The sequence below is a fragment of the Spinacia oleracea genome, chromosome 1 (genome assembly GCF_020520425.1).
Source record: "Spinacia oleracea cultivar Varoflay chromosome 1, BTI_SOV_V1, whole genome shotgun sequence".
Lineage (NCBI taxonomy): Eukaryota > Viridiplantae > Streptophyta > Magnoliopsida > Caryophyllales > Amaranthaceae > Spinacia > Spinacia oleracea.
The window spans coordinates 128,698,252-128,712,248 of record NC_079487.1 but is presented as its reverse complement, the minus strand read 5'-3'; the positions used below and the strand labels follow the sequence as shown (position 1 = coordinate 128,712,248).

The 13,997-nt window shown below is 35.5% G+C and overlaps 2 protein-coding genes across 3 annotated transcripts; one reads left to right on the top strand and one right to left on the bottom strand.

The window, feature by feature from the left end:
* Positions 1 to 74: 74 nt before the first annotated feature.
* LOC110794532 (26S proteasome non-ATPase regulatory subunit 6 homolog) lies at positions 75 to 6,458 on the top strand. The gene is made up of 8 exons (XM_021999510.2): positions 75 to 339; positions 430 to 544; positions 4,599 to 4,689; positions 4,810 to 4,955; positions 5,069 to 5,288; positions 5,390 to 5,498; positions 5,823 to 5,991; positions 6,154 to 6,458. Exons 1-8 carry the CDS (start codon positions 204 to 206, stop codon positions 6,326 to 6,328), a joined length of 1,161 nt encoding a protein of 386 aa, XP_021855202.2. The 5' UTR covers positions 75 to 203; the 3' UTR covers positions 6,329 to 6,458.
* Positions 6,459 to 6,797: 339 nt separating this feature from the next.
* Positions 6,798 to 12,144, bottom strand: LOC110794531 (chaperonin 60 subunit beta 4, chloroplastic). Of its 2 annotated transcripts, none has more exons than XM_021999508.2 (14): positions 11,837 to 12,144; positions 11,609 to 11,734; positions 10,797 to 10,934; positions 10,583 to 10,678; positions 10,247 to 10,489; positions 9,932 to 10,166; positions 9,439 to 9,608; positions 9,058 to 9,135; positions 8,909 to 8,980; positions 8,102 to 8,206; positions 7,805 to 7,897; positions 7,612 to 7,704; positions 7,383 to 7,518; positions 6,798 to 7,255 (listed from the first exon to the last, which is right to left on the bottom strand). In XM_021999508.2, exons 1-14 carry the CDS (start codon positions 11,978 to 11,980, stop codon positions 7,233 to 7,235), a joined length of 1,752 nt encoding a protein of 583 aa, XP_021855200.1. In that variant the 5' UTR covers positions 11,981 to 12,144; the 3' UTR covers positions 6,798 to 7,232. The 2 variants fall into 2 exon arrangements, with proteins under 2 accessions (XP_021855200.1, XP_021855201.1); XM_021999509.2 differs by having other exon boundaries at positions 11,629 to 11,734; positions 11,837 to 12,143.
* Between the last annotated feature and the right edge of the window lie 1,853 nt (positions 12,145 to 13,997).

Here is a 13,997-nt window from a genome sequence, read left to right as displayed (position 1 = left end):
AGTTGCATTCTAGTCCGGCCCAAAAGTCATCCGTTTCCTAGGTGAATGAAACTTGTACTTCATTTTCCAAGAGTGAGTCTGAGTCCGAGTCCAGAAAGTCCGTTCTTGTTTATTTGCGCTTTCTCCTTCTCCAAGCAACGAACACCAGAAACTCAGGAGAGAGAAAGAGAAAGCAAAGCAGCGAAAGTAGAAGCGCGGTAGCCATGGAAGCTCAAGAAGGTTCACAGAACGAGCATCTCAAGCTCGCTAACAAAATCTTTCACCTAACTCATCCAGATGTTGAGGACATCGAGAAAGTTAGTCTGAAGGAAGAGGTTTTATCTGCAATCAAATCTAACTGTAAGTTGTTAACCCTAATTCTTCACTCTTTTTGGTTTCCACTCAAATTTTATGAATTTCTATGTGTAATTGCGTCGATTTGATTTGCAGTTATGGTATCACTGTATGAAACCCTAGCTGGTAATGGGGTTTTAGAGTTGGATCAGGCGCTGCTTGATTCGATGAGGCAAAGCATTGAGGATGAGCTAAAGAAGCTTGATGAGAAGTGAGTTTGTTTCTGACTTGGTGATTTAGGGTTTGATGGATGTTTTATTTGAGATTTTTGTGATTTCTAGTTGCCATTGTCGAATGCAAGCTGATTTTATTTCTTAGGGTTTGTTTTATGGTGTATTGGAGGGAAATTGTAAGATAAAGGTAACGCGATTCAGGTTCTTTTAGCTGAAATCCTGAAACACAATAATCGTTTGATGGGGGACATGTGCATTGCTTTGCGAATTCTACTATCTGAAAAACTGACTAGAATATGCTTTGTTATGTTGCATTATGTATTGATTTCAAGTTTGTGATATAGGGACATCGTTTTTGTGTGGTAGTTGTTTGATTAGTGAAGGGTGCTACCTATGTTACTTTGATTCGAATACTCGTGTTGGACAAATGAATTTTTTGTAAGATTTTGATCAAATCAAGTGTCCATGCCCATGTCGGAGTCTTTAGGATAATACCTGGGTACTTGAGGTAAAAGTAAAGTCCGAGCAACGTAGGGTGGTGCTACACATCTGAGGGGCTTAGGCAACTGAGATTTGAACCGTCTAAATTGTCTGCCCTGCTCCATGGTAATAAATAATGATCAGTTCTTACTGTCAGTATTAGTTGATAACTTTGTGAAGTTCTCTTACAACCATTTAGTTCCTCTGTGGGTTGCTCTTGAATCTCCAATTCCCTATGGTAGTGTTTGGATATGAGCCTTTCATTTCAAATGCCTTATTTCAAATTCAGACTTTCAATTCCAAATGATGTGTTTGGGAAAAATAAGAATTCTAAATCTATCATTTCAAATCCCATAGAATGATGAAAACTAAATTCAGAATTATACATAATCAACCCTTAAAAATAAAATACATTCATTATCATTATCATTACCCCATTGCCTCAAAGAGGCTCCCGCAAGAAGCGGGGTAAGGGGGGGTCGGACGTACGCAACCTTAAAAATAAAATACAAACAGAATAATTAATGTTTTGGACCTTCTATATTGATGCCGACCAACATGTCGTAGGTGATGAAGAATTACAAGAACTGAAGAACTTGATCTCACCTAAAAAATAATAAAAAATCAAATTCTCCTTGATCATCTCTTTCATCAATCTCCTTCGGTGTTATCTTCCTCGACTTTCTCGCTGTGAGGAGAGCGAAATTGTAGGTAAGTGAGCCTTAGAGGAGAGAGAGATTGAGGAGATAGAATTTGAACTAGAGAAGGAGAGAGAATTAAAGGAGCTTGACAGGTCATCAATGGAGGAATGAAGAGTGAGAAAGGGAAGTTGTAAAAAAAATGTAGGCATTTTTTGTGAGTAGAGGATAGACAAATAAAATGAATTTGAAATGACAGGTTTTTATTTTGCATTTCAAATTCCTGACATTGGGCATAATTTCTGCAACACTTGGATTTGGGCCAAATGCAATAACAAATTCCTGAATTAGCCAAACAAGTGATTTGACCCAATTCCAAAATTTCAAATGAAATGCAAGTTTCCAAACAGGCCATATGTTTATTTAAGGGATGTGCATTGTTAGTAATGACTGTTGTTTGATGTTATTATGGTCTTATGGATTGGTTTAGCTATGGATTTTCATTGTTCAGTAACTTATGATGTGGTTACGGCAGTCTTAGAGCATTTTTGGGCCTCCTGAACTCTTGGGTTGTGTTCGTAGTGTTGCTTGTAGGGTTGTTTTAATTGGATTTCTTCATGGAGTGCTGAATCTTAGGTAGGATTTGTAATAGATTGGGGGAGGGGGAGATTTTTTGTGGAGAACTAGGTTGATCTTTATGCGTAAGCGTAAGTACGAGTTTCATGGGTGCTGACTGCTGAGCTAGGGTTTTTACTTGGTGTTGTTTTTCCATTTATTTTAACAGTTTAGCTCTATAACTAAAGCTGCTAGACAGTACGATGAACTTCGCAAAGAAAAGAATCTAGGAAGGGAATATTTTGTTACAAATTATTGAGTTATTTTTAGAAGATGGCATAGTATTTGGTTAATTGATAAGAGAAGTGGGTGGTGTTTCTTGGTTTCATTACTGCATAAGCTAGATAGGTTATGTTTTCTTCTGTTTCATTGTGATGTATAACGTGCATTATCTGATGAATTGTGTCATGATTACCTTCCATTAATTCCCCCAATTGTGAATTTGTTTTGGAAATTGACTTCTATGATGAAAGCTTCCTGCGGTTTTTAAGATGAAGTGTAAGGATCCAATGATGTGTGATACTTGTTGATGTCGTTCCAATTCCTGAAAATAGGGCTTTATCATCTTTGGTAAAGTCCGAGAGGATGAAATGAAGAGACATCTGAGGATCCATGCCTTCTAGTTTTCCTCAATTACACAATTATTCAACTACTTGTATTCAATAGAGTTCCTTGTTTTTCCCGGACTACAATAGATAGCACATACGTCGTGCCTGAATATTGGCCCCTTTTCACTTGCATAGGTAGCTTTGATGGAGCAAATGATGGAAGCATGAAATGGGTTTTTTAGTCATAAATAAAAGTGATAGTGTATGGTTATTTTATTTTTTTGGAACAACAGTGGTCCTTCATTCCCTCCTCATAACATCTCCTCTCTCTGAAAGTAAGAAGAATGAATGCCAAAAACATGACTTCAGTTTGATGGAATGTATTGTCGGAGTGTAGATGCACTTTATATGCATGCAAATGTCGAAGATTATTGCATTTATTGCCTATCTATTACCTAATTATCTCAGAAATGGTAAATGAACTAGATTTAAGCCCGTGCGATGCACGGGTCTACCATAATAATCAAACAATAGAATTATAGATTTTACTAATTTGTTCTATTTAGTATAAGGAAATATTTTTACATATTTTACAAATAAATTTTTATTAAGTTGTTAACCCTATATACATATTTTTATTTTTTTGAAAAGATAAGGATAAAAACTTAGGAGCCCCTCCGTCCGGGGTAACTCCTTAGTAGCCATTGTTTACAATGGACTCTAAAATATATATGTTATACATTAAAATGACTGTATATTAACAATGTTACAATGGACTCTAAAATATATATGTTATGCATTAAAATGACAGTATATTAACAATGTAGTTAGTGACCATACCTCTTGAGTATTTGTTCGTTAGAATGTTAACCAATAGGCTCGCATACACCCGTGGTCAAGTTCATCTTTGAAACGATCCTAGATTCCTAGCTTAGTCTTTCGATAAAAAAATTATAAAAAGGCATTGTTAATGGTCAGTAGAATTCAATCATCAAAGAACATATTAAATATTGACAAAATCGAATTGTTTAGTTAACTAAATATAAAATGTATACTCCGTACTAATACTATATATAATGATTCCTCAATATCGTCATGCCTACCGGCATCAATATATCTTCCTTATATAGGGGGTAAATGTATTTTTATGATGATCGGCTTGAATTTGAAGAAATGATAAGATTTGATAAATTTATCTTTTATTTCGTACATAAATGATAAAGAATACTAATTAATAAATCTTAAATAATATATTAGTGAATTATATTTGATGACGTGGAAATCATACGTGGCGCTCCAAAATCTCTTGAAAAAACTCCCCTTTATATATATATATATATTAGATTTGTCTATATGCAGGGTGTGGGGTAACACTACCAGAAGATCTTCTGGAATGCACCTCAAATTAGTTATGGTGACCTGTAGCAAAAGATTATTCAGATCTTGAATGTAGTGGAAGGACTTCTCAGTTTCTGATCAATATGATTTTACCTCTTGTAATATCATCTGCTTATTCAATAATGCAATAATAGTAATTCAATATTTTTATTCTGTTATAATGATGCTTGCCATGGATCATTATGTTCTAATCTGGTCAGTGGTCGCTGTGCTGTTTTCCTTTTGGCCGAGACTCGAGAGGGTAAATGTTAAGATGTGAATAGCACATGGGTACTAGATAATTAGTTTGTTTAATCTGTTTGCCTATTGCGTGGTTATGCTTCGTGCATTTACTATCTAGTACTACGAGGCACATTGATATAATAATTTGACCACTATATAACCTTTGTTTGTATCTTTTCTTTTCTGCACAGGATAGCTGACGCTGAAGAGAATTTGGGCGAAAGTGAAGTTCGAGAAGCTCATTTGGCCAAATCTCTATTTTACATAAGAATTGGGGATAAGGTAAGGACTTTTTCAGCAGATCGTTCGTGTTGATTTTCTTTGGGGGTTAGGGCTTGTTAATCTAACTGTTCCAACTTGTAACATTACTTCGTTGTGCTCTTTTACCTGTTTTATATGTAGGATAAAGCATTGGAACAGCTCAAGGTAACTGAGACCAAAACTGTTGCAGTTGGGCAGAAAATGGATCTGGTGTTCTTTACTCTTCAAGTTGGATTGTTTGACATGGACTTTGACCTGATTTCCAGAAGCATAGATAAAGCCAAAAAGTAAGTTATTGCATGAATCATCGTACTTCGTATTTCTCAACAGTTAATTGCTGTTTTGGCCCTTGATAAGTTTTTGTGTTATATTTTTCATGCTTCTCATTTCTTGATTCCAGTTTGTTCGAGGAGGGAGGTGATTGGGAAAGAAAGAATCGATTGAAGGTGTATGAGGGGTTGTATTGCATGTCTACCCGAGATTTCAAGAAAGCAGCTAGTTTGTTTTTGGACTCCATCTCAACTTTCACAACATACGAGCTGTTTCCTTATGACACCTTTATATTCTACACTGTCCTTACCAGTATCATTTCCCTTGATAGAGTTTCCTTGAAACAAAAGGTAATTCGGCTGTAGTGTTTGTATTATCTGTTTGTCCTTCTGAATTTGTTATTTTATTGACATAGTGTTATATATTAATTATGTTCATGGACACGTGACAGGTTGTGGATGCTCCTGAGATATTGACTGTGATCGGAAAGATCCCTTATTTATCTGAGTTCCTGAATTCACTTTATGATTGCCAATACAAGTCATTTTTCTCAGCATTTGGTGAGTTATATTAGTTATTTTTTTACTTTTGTGCCCGTGATCCCTTTTTTCAACGAGTGGAGAGAAATTATCACATCATGTCTTGTCTATTGCAATTTTCACCTGTTTTCTGATACTAGTCATCTTTCTTGGTGATGTCCTTCACGGCTTTTGCCTCTTTTGACCTTCAACATACTCTGTACTAGTTTAGCTCTCATCTTGTGTGCTTAGCCTGTTAGTTCATTGGGTGCCCCTCCCCACTCGCCAAAATTATTTTTTCATATAGTTGCTGTAGCAGTTTAGTTGGAAATATTGATAATCAAATTTCTCTATGTTGATGCGCAGCTGGTCTGACCGAACAGATAAAGTTTGACCGCTATTTGCATCGACACTTCCGCTATTACATGAGGGAGGTCAGGACTGTTGTCTACTCTCAGTTTCTGGAGTCGTACAAAAGTGTTACAATTGAGGCAATGGCCAAGGCTTTTGGTGTAACCGTGGAGTTTATTGACCTGTGAGTATTCTTTTTTCTACTTTTATTTTTGGAAGTTGCTCTTGAGAAAAATTGTTTTTAGAGGGCATATTAATTCTACATCAGTGTTTAAAATGTTAGTAATCGCTCCCTGTATCTATTTTCTAACTTTTCTAATGTCCAAACTTGTTGGTGTATCCCCAGGGAGTTGTCTCGTTTTATTGCTGCAGGAAAACTGCACTGCAAAATCGACAAGGTGGTCGGCGTGTTGGAGACCAACCGGCCAGATGCCAAAAATGCTCTGTATCAGGCAACCATAAAGCAAGGGGATTTCTTGCTCAATAGAATCCAGAAGCTTTCTCGTGTTATTGATTTGTAAACTTTTAGCTACTTGTATTCAACTTGTATTTCGGGATTTAAGTGTTAATGTTTCTGCATTATTTTTGGAGAAAATTAGCCATTGCTAATTAATTTTTCAATTTTATTTAAGTTCGTCCTTTCCTTGTCAATTTTATCAAAGTGTTGATGTTTCAAGACTTGTTTTAAAAAGAAAATATTGAGCGAGTACACAACCGGAATACCGATCTTGCAGTTATACCAGTACACGGCTTGTCCTCGGATAGGAACTAGCACTGCGAGAGTTGGAGATGTGAAGCGATCTCGTACTAATAGGTTTCGAACCCATGTTACAATCTTCTTGTATGTCGAAATATAACTTCTTGTGCTTGAAGAGCTAATTAGCAAAAAAAAAAAAACAGTTATAATATGTGATTGTGGTGGTAAAAGTCATTTCTAATTAACAAAATAAGCTTTAATCAGTATTTAAAACGTCTTGCATGCACGAGATGTATAATAAATTTATTCTACACCATGATAACTTTAAAGCATTTTGAGTTAACTTTTATTCCAGTGCATAATATTTATTGTACACCACTTGTAAATAAATTATTTTGTCATCACTACACAGTAAGCTTTGCAGACTACACAGTGCTACTGATTACATATATATCAAAATATATGCTATAAAATATGTACAAAGATCAATATTTGGATTTTGGAATGAATGATATGTTGGTTACGGTCCTTAATCCGAGTTCTTCTAGAAAAGCTCTGATAGCCCGCAGGCATTGCAGAAGATCATCATCTGAGGTGAAAAGCAGCATATATAACTCTCTGAAAGTGAAATTGTGGAAGAACTTCAATTTGTTTCATAGTTTGAGGTCATCTCCAACTCGGAAAAGAGCCAAGTTTGGTTGTGACACATCCTGTGTTGTATGAATCGATTACATCCCAAGAGGTCCAACACCTGAAAGAAAAGATGCAGTTTGAGTTTGTTTCACCAGATAAATTGTACAATTTAGAATGTCTGCTAGACTTTTACAGGAGGAATACTAGAGAAGTGATCACTTGTTTATATGTTAATATCAAATTACCTGACATGGGCATTGGTGGTGGCATTGGAGGTCTCCTAGGAAATGGGCGTTTTTCCTCAATGTCAACAGCTACAGCATCAGATGTAAGAAATGTCTTTGCCACAGATGCTGCATGCTCCAAGCAGCATCTGACTACCTGAGATGAAAACGTCAAAAATTATCATCCAAGAAACCCGAGTAAGCACATTAATATTATAATTATACAAAAGCAAATTTGGATCTTATATACCTTTGTAGGATCTATAATCCCAGCTTCCATTAGATCCTGATAACAGTTACTTGCAGCATTGTAACCGTATCTCAAGTTATCATTTGCAAGCACCTGCCACAATTGTTTCATATATTAAATTTTAATTTTAATTTTAAGCAAGATGTCAACAAATTTTGTACAGAACAGAAAACAGCAGAACAGTACGCAGGACCTTTTGTACAACCACACTGCCACTAACACCTGCATTTTCCGCTATCTTTCTTATTGGGTAGGCCAAAGCCCGTCTGAAGATCTCTGCTCCAATCTGTAGGAAAAACATATATTGAGCACATATGCCAAGAAATGCTTGTGGAAAAGTGGAAAACTGTAACGAATAATTACTTTAAATACACACTTCATTTATAATTTAGAACTCATGTGTTTATTCTACGTAATAAACAAGGAAGAGCAGTTTTCCTATTGTAAAGATGAACATAGGAACAGGAAAGGTGAATGCTGCATTCTGTACCTGTTGCTCCTCATTATCTAGCTGCTCTTTGATTTCATCAATCTTCAACGACAGACGTAAAAGGGTACATCCACCACCAACTACCACACCTTCTTCAATAGCAGCCTGCAAAATGTCATTTCGGGTGGTTAGAGACACGGTCACAAGACTTAATGACAAATATCAAGGTTGTTCAAAAGTACAAGATGCTAGAATAACAGATGACAAGGATTTGGTTCGGGTCTTTTTAGCCTAATAACAATAATAATAATAAGTTTTACATTTTTCTTATACCTATTTTATGTTGGTAGATATTCTTTTCACACGCTACCCTGGTGTGAAAAATCATGCTGTTTTTCTTCTCATATCTTATTTCTTGCGCTGTTAGGCCTTCTACAACAAGAAATTACTGTCGTTAATAAAAATACAAATGAGGAGAAAAGGGTGTTATACTGTTATCTGCATCCCTCTTCGCTTATGTCTTTTTTCCTATTTGTAGCTGTATTGCAAGGGTGCATAAAACGTAAAGAGAAATTCCTACATAAAAGTCTGTAAAACAGACTATGATAACGCTTCATGAGATAGGAACTTGGTAATTTCTGACATTTTTATTGGATGAGATATCATACCAGGTTACTTACATCTTTTCAATTACCTTACAAAGAGTTTTTTTTCTTCTTTTCCGGAAGACATGAAAGACATAAACTGATTAACTCTTACCACAAGAGCATGGGTGTGAAAAACTAGTGCCAAAAATTTAAATACTTCTACAGGTAAACAGACAGCGAAGTGAAATTCACATGAGACAGAAAAGATCAATAACGGTACCTTGGCTGCATTCAAAGAATCTTCAATCCTTAGATGTTTATCCTTCAGCTCAATCTGTGTATGAGCTCCCACCTGCAAAATGCTCATTTCTTTTTAACAATATGTCCATGACAAGTGTAACTTTTTATTTGTAATGAAGTAGTGCATACCTCTATGATAGCAATTCCGCCAGATAATCTTGCCATTCTCTCATACAGAATGTTCTGTTGAAAACTTTCTTCGACGTTCTGCACAGTAAGCAATCATATCTTAACATTTAAACATCATGCAAGGAAGTCCGTATAAAACACTGTCATCTAATATCTTCTGCACATATCCAGATATCCTCTTACATACAAAAAGCTTTTAACTCAAACAGAACATAGCAAAGTTTTTCACAGGAGCTAGAAGCATACATTTTTTCATATTAACAGCAACGATACCATTGATAATGCAATGGAGAAAAAAAATAAAAAATACAAACACATCAAAGTTCTATAAGTGAAGAACTCTGTAATATTCTATTATATGTGAAGAACTTGAGACCTTACCTCTGCATATGCTTTGAGTTCAGAAACTCGCTTCTCAACATCTTTCCGTGTGCTTCCATCAGTAACAATTAGAGTAGTTGTGTCTGTTATGACCACTTTAGTAGCACTTCCTAATACATCAATTCCAACTTTTTCTAGATTGAGGCCTACATCATCTCTGATGACAGTTCCTGTACAGTGCGTGAGAACTTAAATCGAGCATTTTAAGAAAAAAAATCTATGATTTACGTTATCTGGACTCAAGAACTCAGGTCTGACACGGAGAGAGTAAACATCAGGCTCGGCTATTTTATGAAAATGTCCTTCTTTTAGGTCCAAAATGAAGTGTCAACCACCCATTCCCATGTCAGAGTTCAAGGATTCAACAAGTGTACATACTTGAAGAAGAAAGAAGAGGCCAAGCAATGAAGCAACATAGGCTAAGACACTAGGATAAATTAAAACTAGACTATGGCTGTTTTAGGATAACACAAGTATAACTTTGATGAACTACCTCTCGTTAAAATAGCAATGTCATCCATGCAATGACTTTTACGTTCTCCAAAGGCAGGAGCTTTGATTGCAACAGCTTTCAGAGAACCCTTCAGTTTATTCCTAATTATTGGAGCCAGAGCTTCCTTTTCTATGCCCTCTGCAATAATCAAAATTGGAAAGTCTCCCTTAACCGCATTTTCTAACATTTTGAACACCTCCTTCGGATGAGTGATCTTTTTGTCCACCAGAAGAACCTGTCAGGTAAACAATTGATCCTTTGATAACTCCTGATCAGAAGATTGTGGAAAACAGGATACTAATATATGAAACTTGCCTTGCAATTGTCGTACTCTACTGTCATTTTTCGCCTATCTGTGACAAAATAAGGAGACAAGTATCCGCGATCAAACTGCATTCCTTCTACAATCTGCAGTCTGTTTTCTGTGTATGCTCCTCTCTCAACTCTTACAACTCCTTTCCTCCCTACTTTTTCAAGAGCTTCAGCAATCATATTCCCTACATCATAATCATTTCCTGCACTAACAGCAGCCACATCTGCAATTTCATGATCTTCTATCTGCAATTTTTTGCAAATTCATTTTAAGTAGTAAGAATGAGAAACGGTACACATTGGCAATGTAGAACACAAGAAAAACTCAGTAACATCCACCTTTCTAGACATTAATTTTAGCTGAGAAACAAGGGCCTTTGCAGTCTTCTCGATCCCACGTGAGATTTGGATAGGATTCCTGCCTGCTACAATGACCTTAAGAGTTGCAACTTTAGTGCAAGGAATGAAGAAGCTAAAAACAACAATACCAGAACAAGACATTCAGTTCAATACTCAGTTTAGCAGTAACCCTTTTGGATAGGGATATGATTACCTTCACACCCTCATCAATGAGACCACGGGCTAGAACTATCGATGTCGTGGAACCATCACCAGCAAGATCATTAGTTTTAGCACCGGCTTGTCTCACTAACTTCACTCCAACATTCTCTAGAGGATCCTCCAACTCAATCTAAAGCATGACAAAGTAACAATAAACTAAAACTCATTAAAAATTCTATAGTGCATCCTTAAAATTATTATTGCTAGTCCATATTGATTCCTAGATAATAAACTACATTTGATTCAAGGTCATTTGAAAGGATATTTAGTCAAAATACCATACAACTGGAGAAATTTCAAAACAAAACCATTGATTGGCATATCAAATGGTATTCTCAAAATTATAACGAATAATATACAATCTGAAAATTGCAATGTTCAGTTTATTTGATACTTTAAAAAAATAAAAAATAAAAGAAAATAATTTTAATATAAAAAGATTGTATATTTGATACTAAGATTGTATATTTTGACAATTTATTTACGAAAATACGCCTTGATATGCTTTGCTCGGCAATCATGGAGATTGACTGGCCGGAGCTCAAACAAATGTTCTGTATACATCTTAATAATAATTCTTCAACAAAGGGTATCATTAAAGGTAATATGAAAGCGTTCAAATTTTGACATACAATAAACTATACAAAGGTCACCAATTAAAAAAGATGACAATCCAAAATAGAAATGTGGCTATTTAGGGGCGGACATGAAATATCATTGAACATATCAACACACTAACATAATCAATGAAAGAGAACGGTTTAAAGTTAAACAAAAGGGAATTGAATTAAGCAAGTAGATAACCTCTTTAAGAACAGTCTCACCATCATTGACAATCTTTGGAGGTCCATACTTATTTGGCAAAACCACATTTCTTCCTTTTGGACCCAATGTCACTCCTAACAAATCTCCCACCAAATCCACCCCTGCCTAAAATCCCACACACACACACAAAGAAAACAATGTTAAGTAAATTAAACAAAAAGAAATAAGATATAGTGGTCAAATTTGTCAATGAATGGTTAAATTAACCTGAAGTTTCTTAGTGACTGAACCATCATGGTTAAAATAGAGCTCTTTAGCCATGGCTTTGATGCTCATCGAAAATGGTTTTGTAGAAGTTTTGTGTAATGTTGTTTGATAAATTAGAGAAACTGGGTTCGGTATTGAACCCATTGAATTGAATTGTTTGATTTTTTTTTTTCTTCTGGGAAATTTGGGTATGTTCTTAATTTGGAGTTGTTTGTGGGTAATGGGGTTTTCTTCGATAATTTGGAGATAGATGTGGATAATGAAAACAGACGCCCCAACGGTCGAGACTCGGGAATCGGGATAGATGTTAGGATTATTTTGTGTGGAAATTTTGCAAGAATACACATAACTACGTAAGTCACCGACTTCTGTCTAACCGCGGGAGCGGAATTTCGGCATGCTGTGATGTACATCACAAGGCATTTTGTGTACCATTCATTAAAAAGAAAGTACCATTTCGTGAAACGGAGTATCATTACGATAAAAACATGTACCATTACGATAAAAACATGTACCATTGAAATTCAATTTATTTACAGAAATGCCCCTGTGATGTGTTTTGAAACACATCACAGCATGCCGAAATGACTTCCTCCTGTCTAACATGCCAAAAGAGATCCAAATTTCTGAATTACGATTTACGCCCCTTTTCATAAAATTCTCGATTTACCATCCACGTTCGTTAAAGTTTGTAGAGATAATTTTTTTCCGGTTTGCCAAAATGTCACAATTAAGGGCTTGTTCGATATCTCTCCCAATTTTAAGTTTATGGATTTTTGATTTTGAAAGTTAGGTGATGTTTGGTTGACTTGGGTAGTAACTAAGTTACTTTCCATGGAAAGTTTCATTTTATGGGGACTTAATTCCTTAGTTAACTTCCTAGGAAGTAGCTTGATGATGTTTGGTTGACCTTAGACATTTGTAGTTTATGGGAAATGGCATGGGAAATGTGACTTACCAAGGGGAGGGTAAGTAAGTCACTTCCCATGTTCCATGGGAATTACAACTTCCCAAGGAAGTTCCAATTCCTCCATTATACTTATTTAATGCCAACCAAACAACTTGATATATATGCAATTCCTAGGAACTCACACTTCCCTCTATTTACTTGCAACCAAACATCACCTTAGTCATACTTATAATAATCAGGTTGATTTTTAAAACTAATAACATAAAACTGAACACCACTTTTTATGGTTTCATATTTTTTTTGTTTTAGTTTTATAAGAAAAAACAGTGTCGAACGACCCTAAATTAGTGATTTTATTTTAAGCAAACTGACAATTCAATTGCCGAGTCAAAGCCGCTTTTAGCTACGACAAATTTTGGTTGCAATAATCACATGTCGTTGCGAAAGAATATGGCCTTTTACAACGAAAGAATATGGCATGTTTTTTTTTTGCAACGAGGATGTCGTTGCAATATCCCGTACAAAACAATTTGCGACGCCCTTAGACGCAACAACAAGTGATTTTTTTTTCCAATTAAATTGTCGATTTGCTAAGTAAATAGTTGATTGAACTGAAAATTTTGTGTTGACTCATTAAATTAATAGACTCATCTCTTAGTGATGTGGACGGTAGACTGGAAAATTTATGGAAAATGCTATATTTCGGAAAATTTGGCACCTTCTAGCATTTTAGCCGGAAATTGGCCTTCTTGTGGCATATGATTGATATGTTTTTGGTAGGTAAGGAGAAAGGTCACATTAAGATAGAGGATATTGTCATATAACCCCATATAAACTACGCAAATTGTTAAGAGAAATATGAAAGTGACACTCTTTAGAATGGATTAACTTTAGTGAAGTGATGAATGTTGGAACAACAAAAAATAGATCAATGGCTAGGCCCAACATGAGAGGCAAGTCAGTGGATCATGGATGGAAATCATTTTGATCTTTGACACGAGTTTAGGGGTTCGCTTATTTCTGGCCAGTGGTAAAACAAAAATAAATTAGTAGGGAACTTTGTTGATACGTCAGTGAAGGAAAATGATAAATAAAAGGAAGAATTCACTTCTTCTAAGAAAATCAACTTTGAAAAATTGTGGATTTTCTTGAACGAAGTAAAAATTTCCTTAGAGGGTGAAGAATCGACTATGTATGAACCTCTTTAATAGAAATCAATGTAACCCGACATGACAAGACTTTATCTTGAAC

Bases quoted from the DNA above. Each gene is read 5' to 3' on its own strand.
- LOC110794532 (XM_021999510.2), top strand. From the start codon at position 204: ATGGAAGCTCAAGAAGGTTCACAGAACGAGCATCTCAAGCTCGCTAAC. The intron at 340-429 runs GTAAGTTGTTAA...TTTGATTTGCAG, and splicing joins ATCTGCAATCAAATCTAACT to TTATGGTATCACTGTATGAA. The intron at 545-4,598 runs GTGAGTTTGTTT...TTTTCTGCACAG, and splicing joins CTAAAGAAGCTTGATGAGAA to GATAGCTGACGCTGAAGAGA.
- LOC110794531 (XM_021999508.2), bottom strand. From the start codon at position 11,980: ATGGGTTCAATACCGAACCCAGTTTCTCTAATTTATCAAACAACATTA. The intron at 11,735-11,836 runs GTTAATTTAACC...GTGGGATTTTAG, and splicing joins CAGTCACTAAGAAACTTCAG to GCAGGGGTGGATTTGGTGGG. The intron at 7,519-7,611 runs GTATATAAGATC...TTTTCATCTCAG, and splicing joins GGATTATAGATCCTACAAAG to GTAGTCAGATGCTGCTTGGA.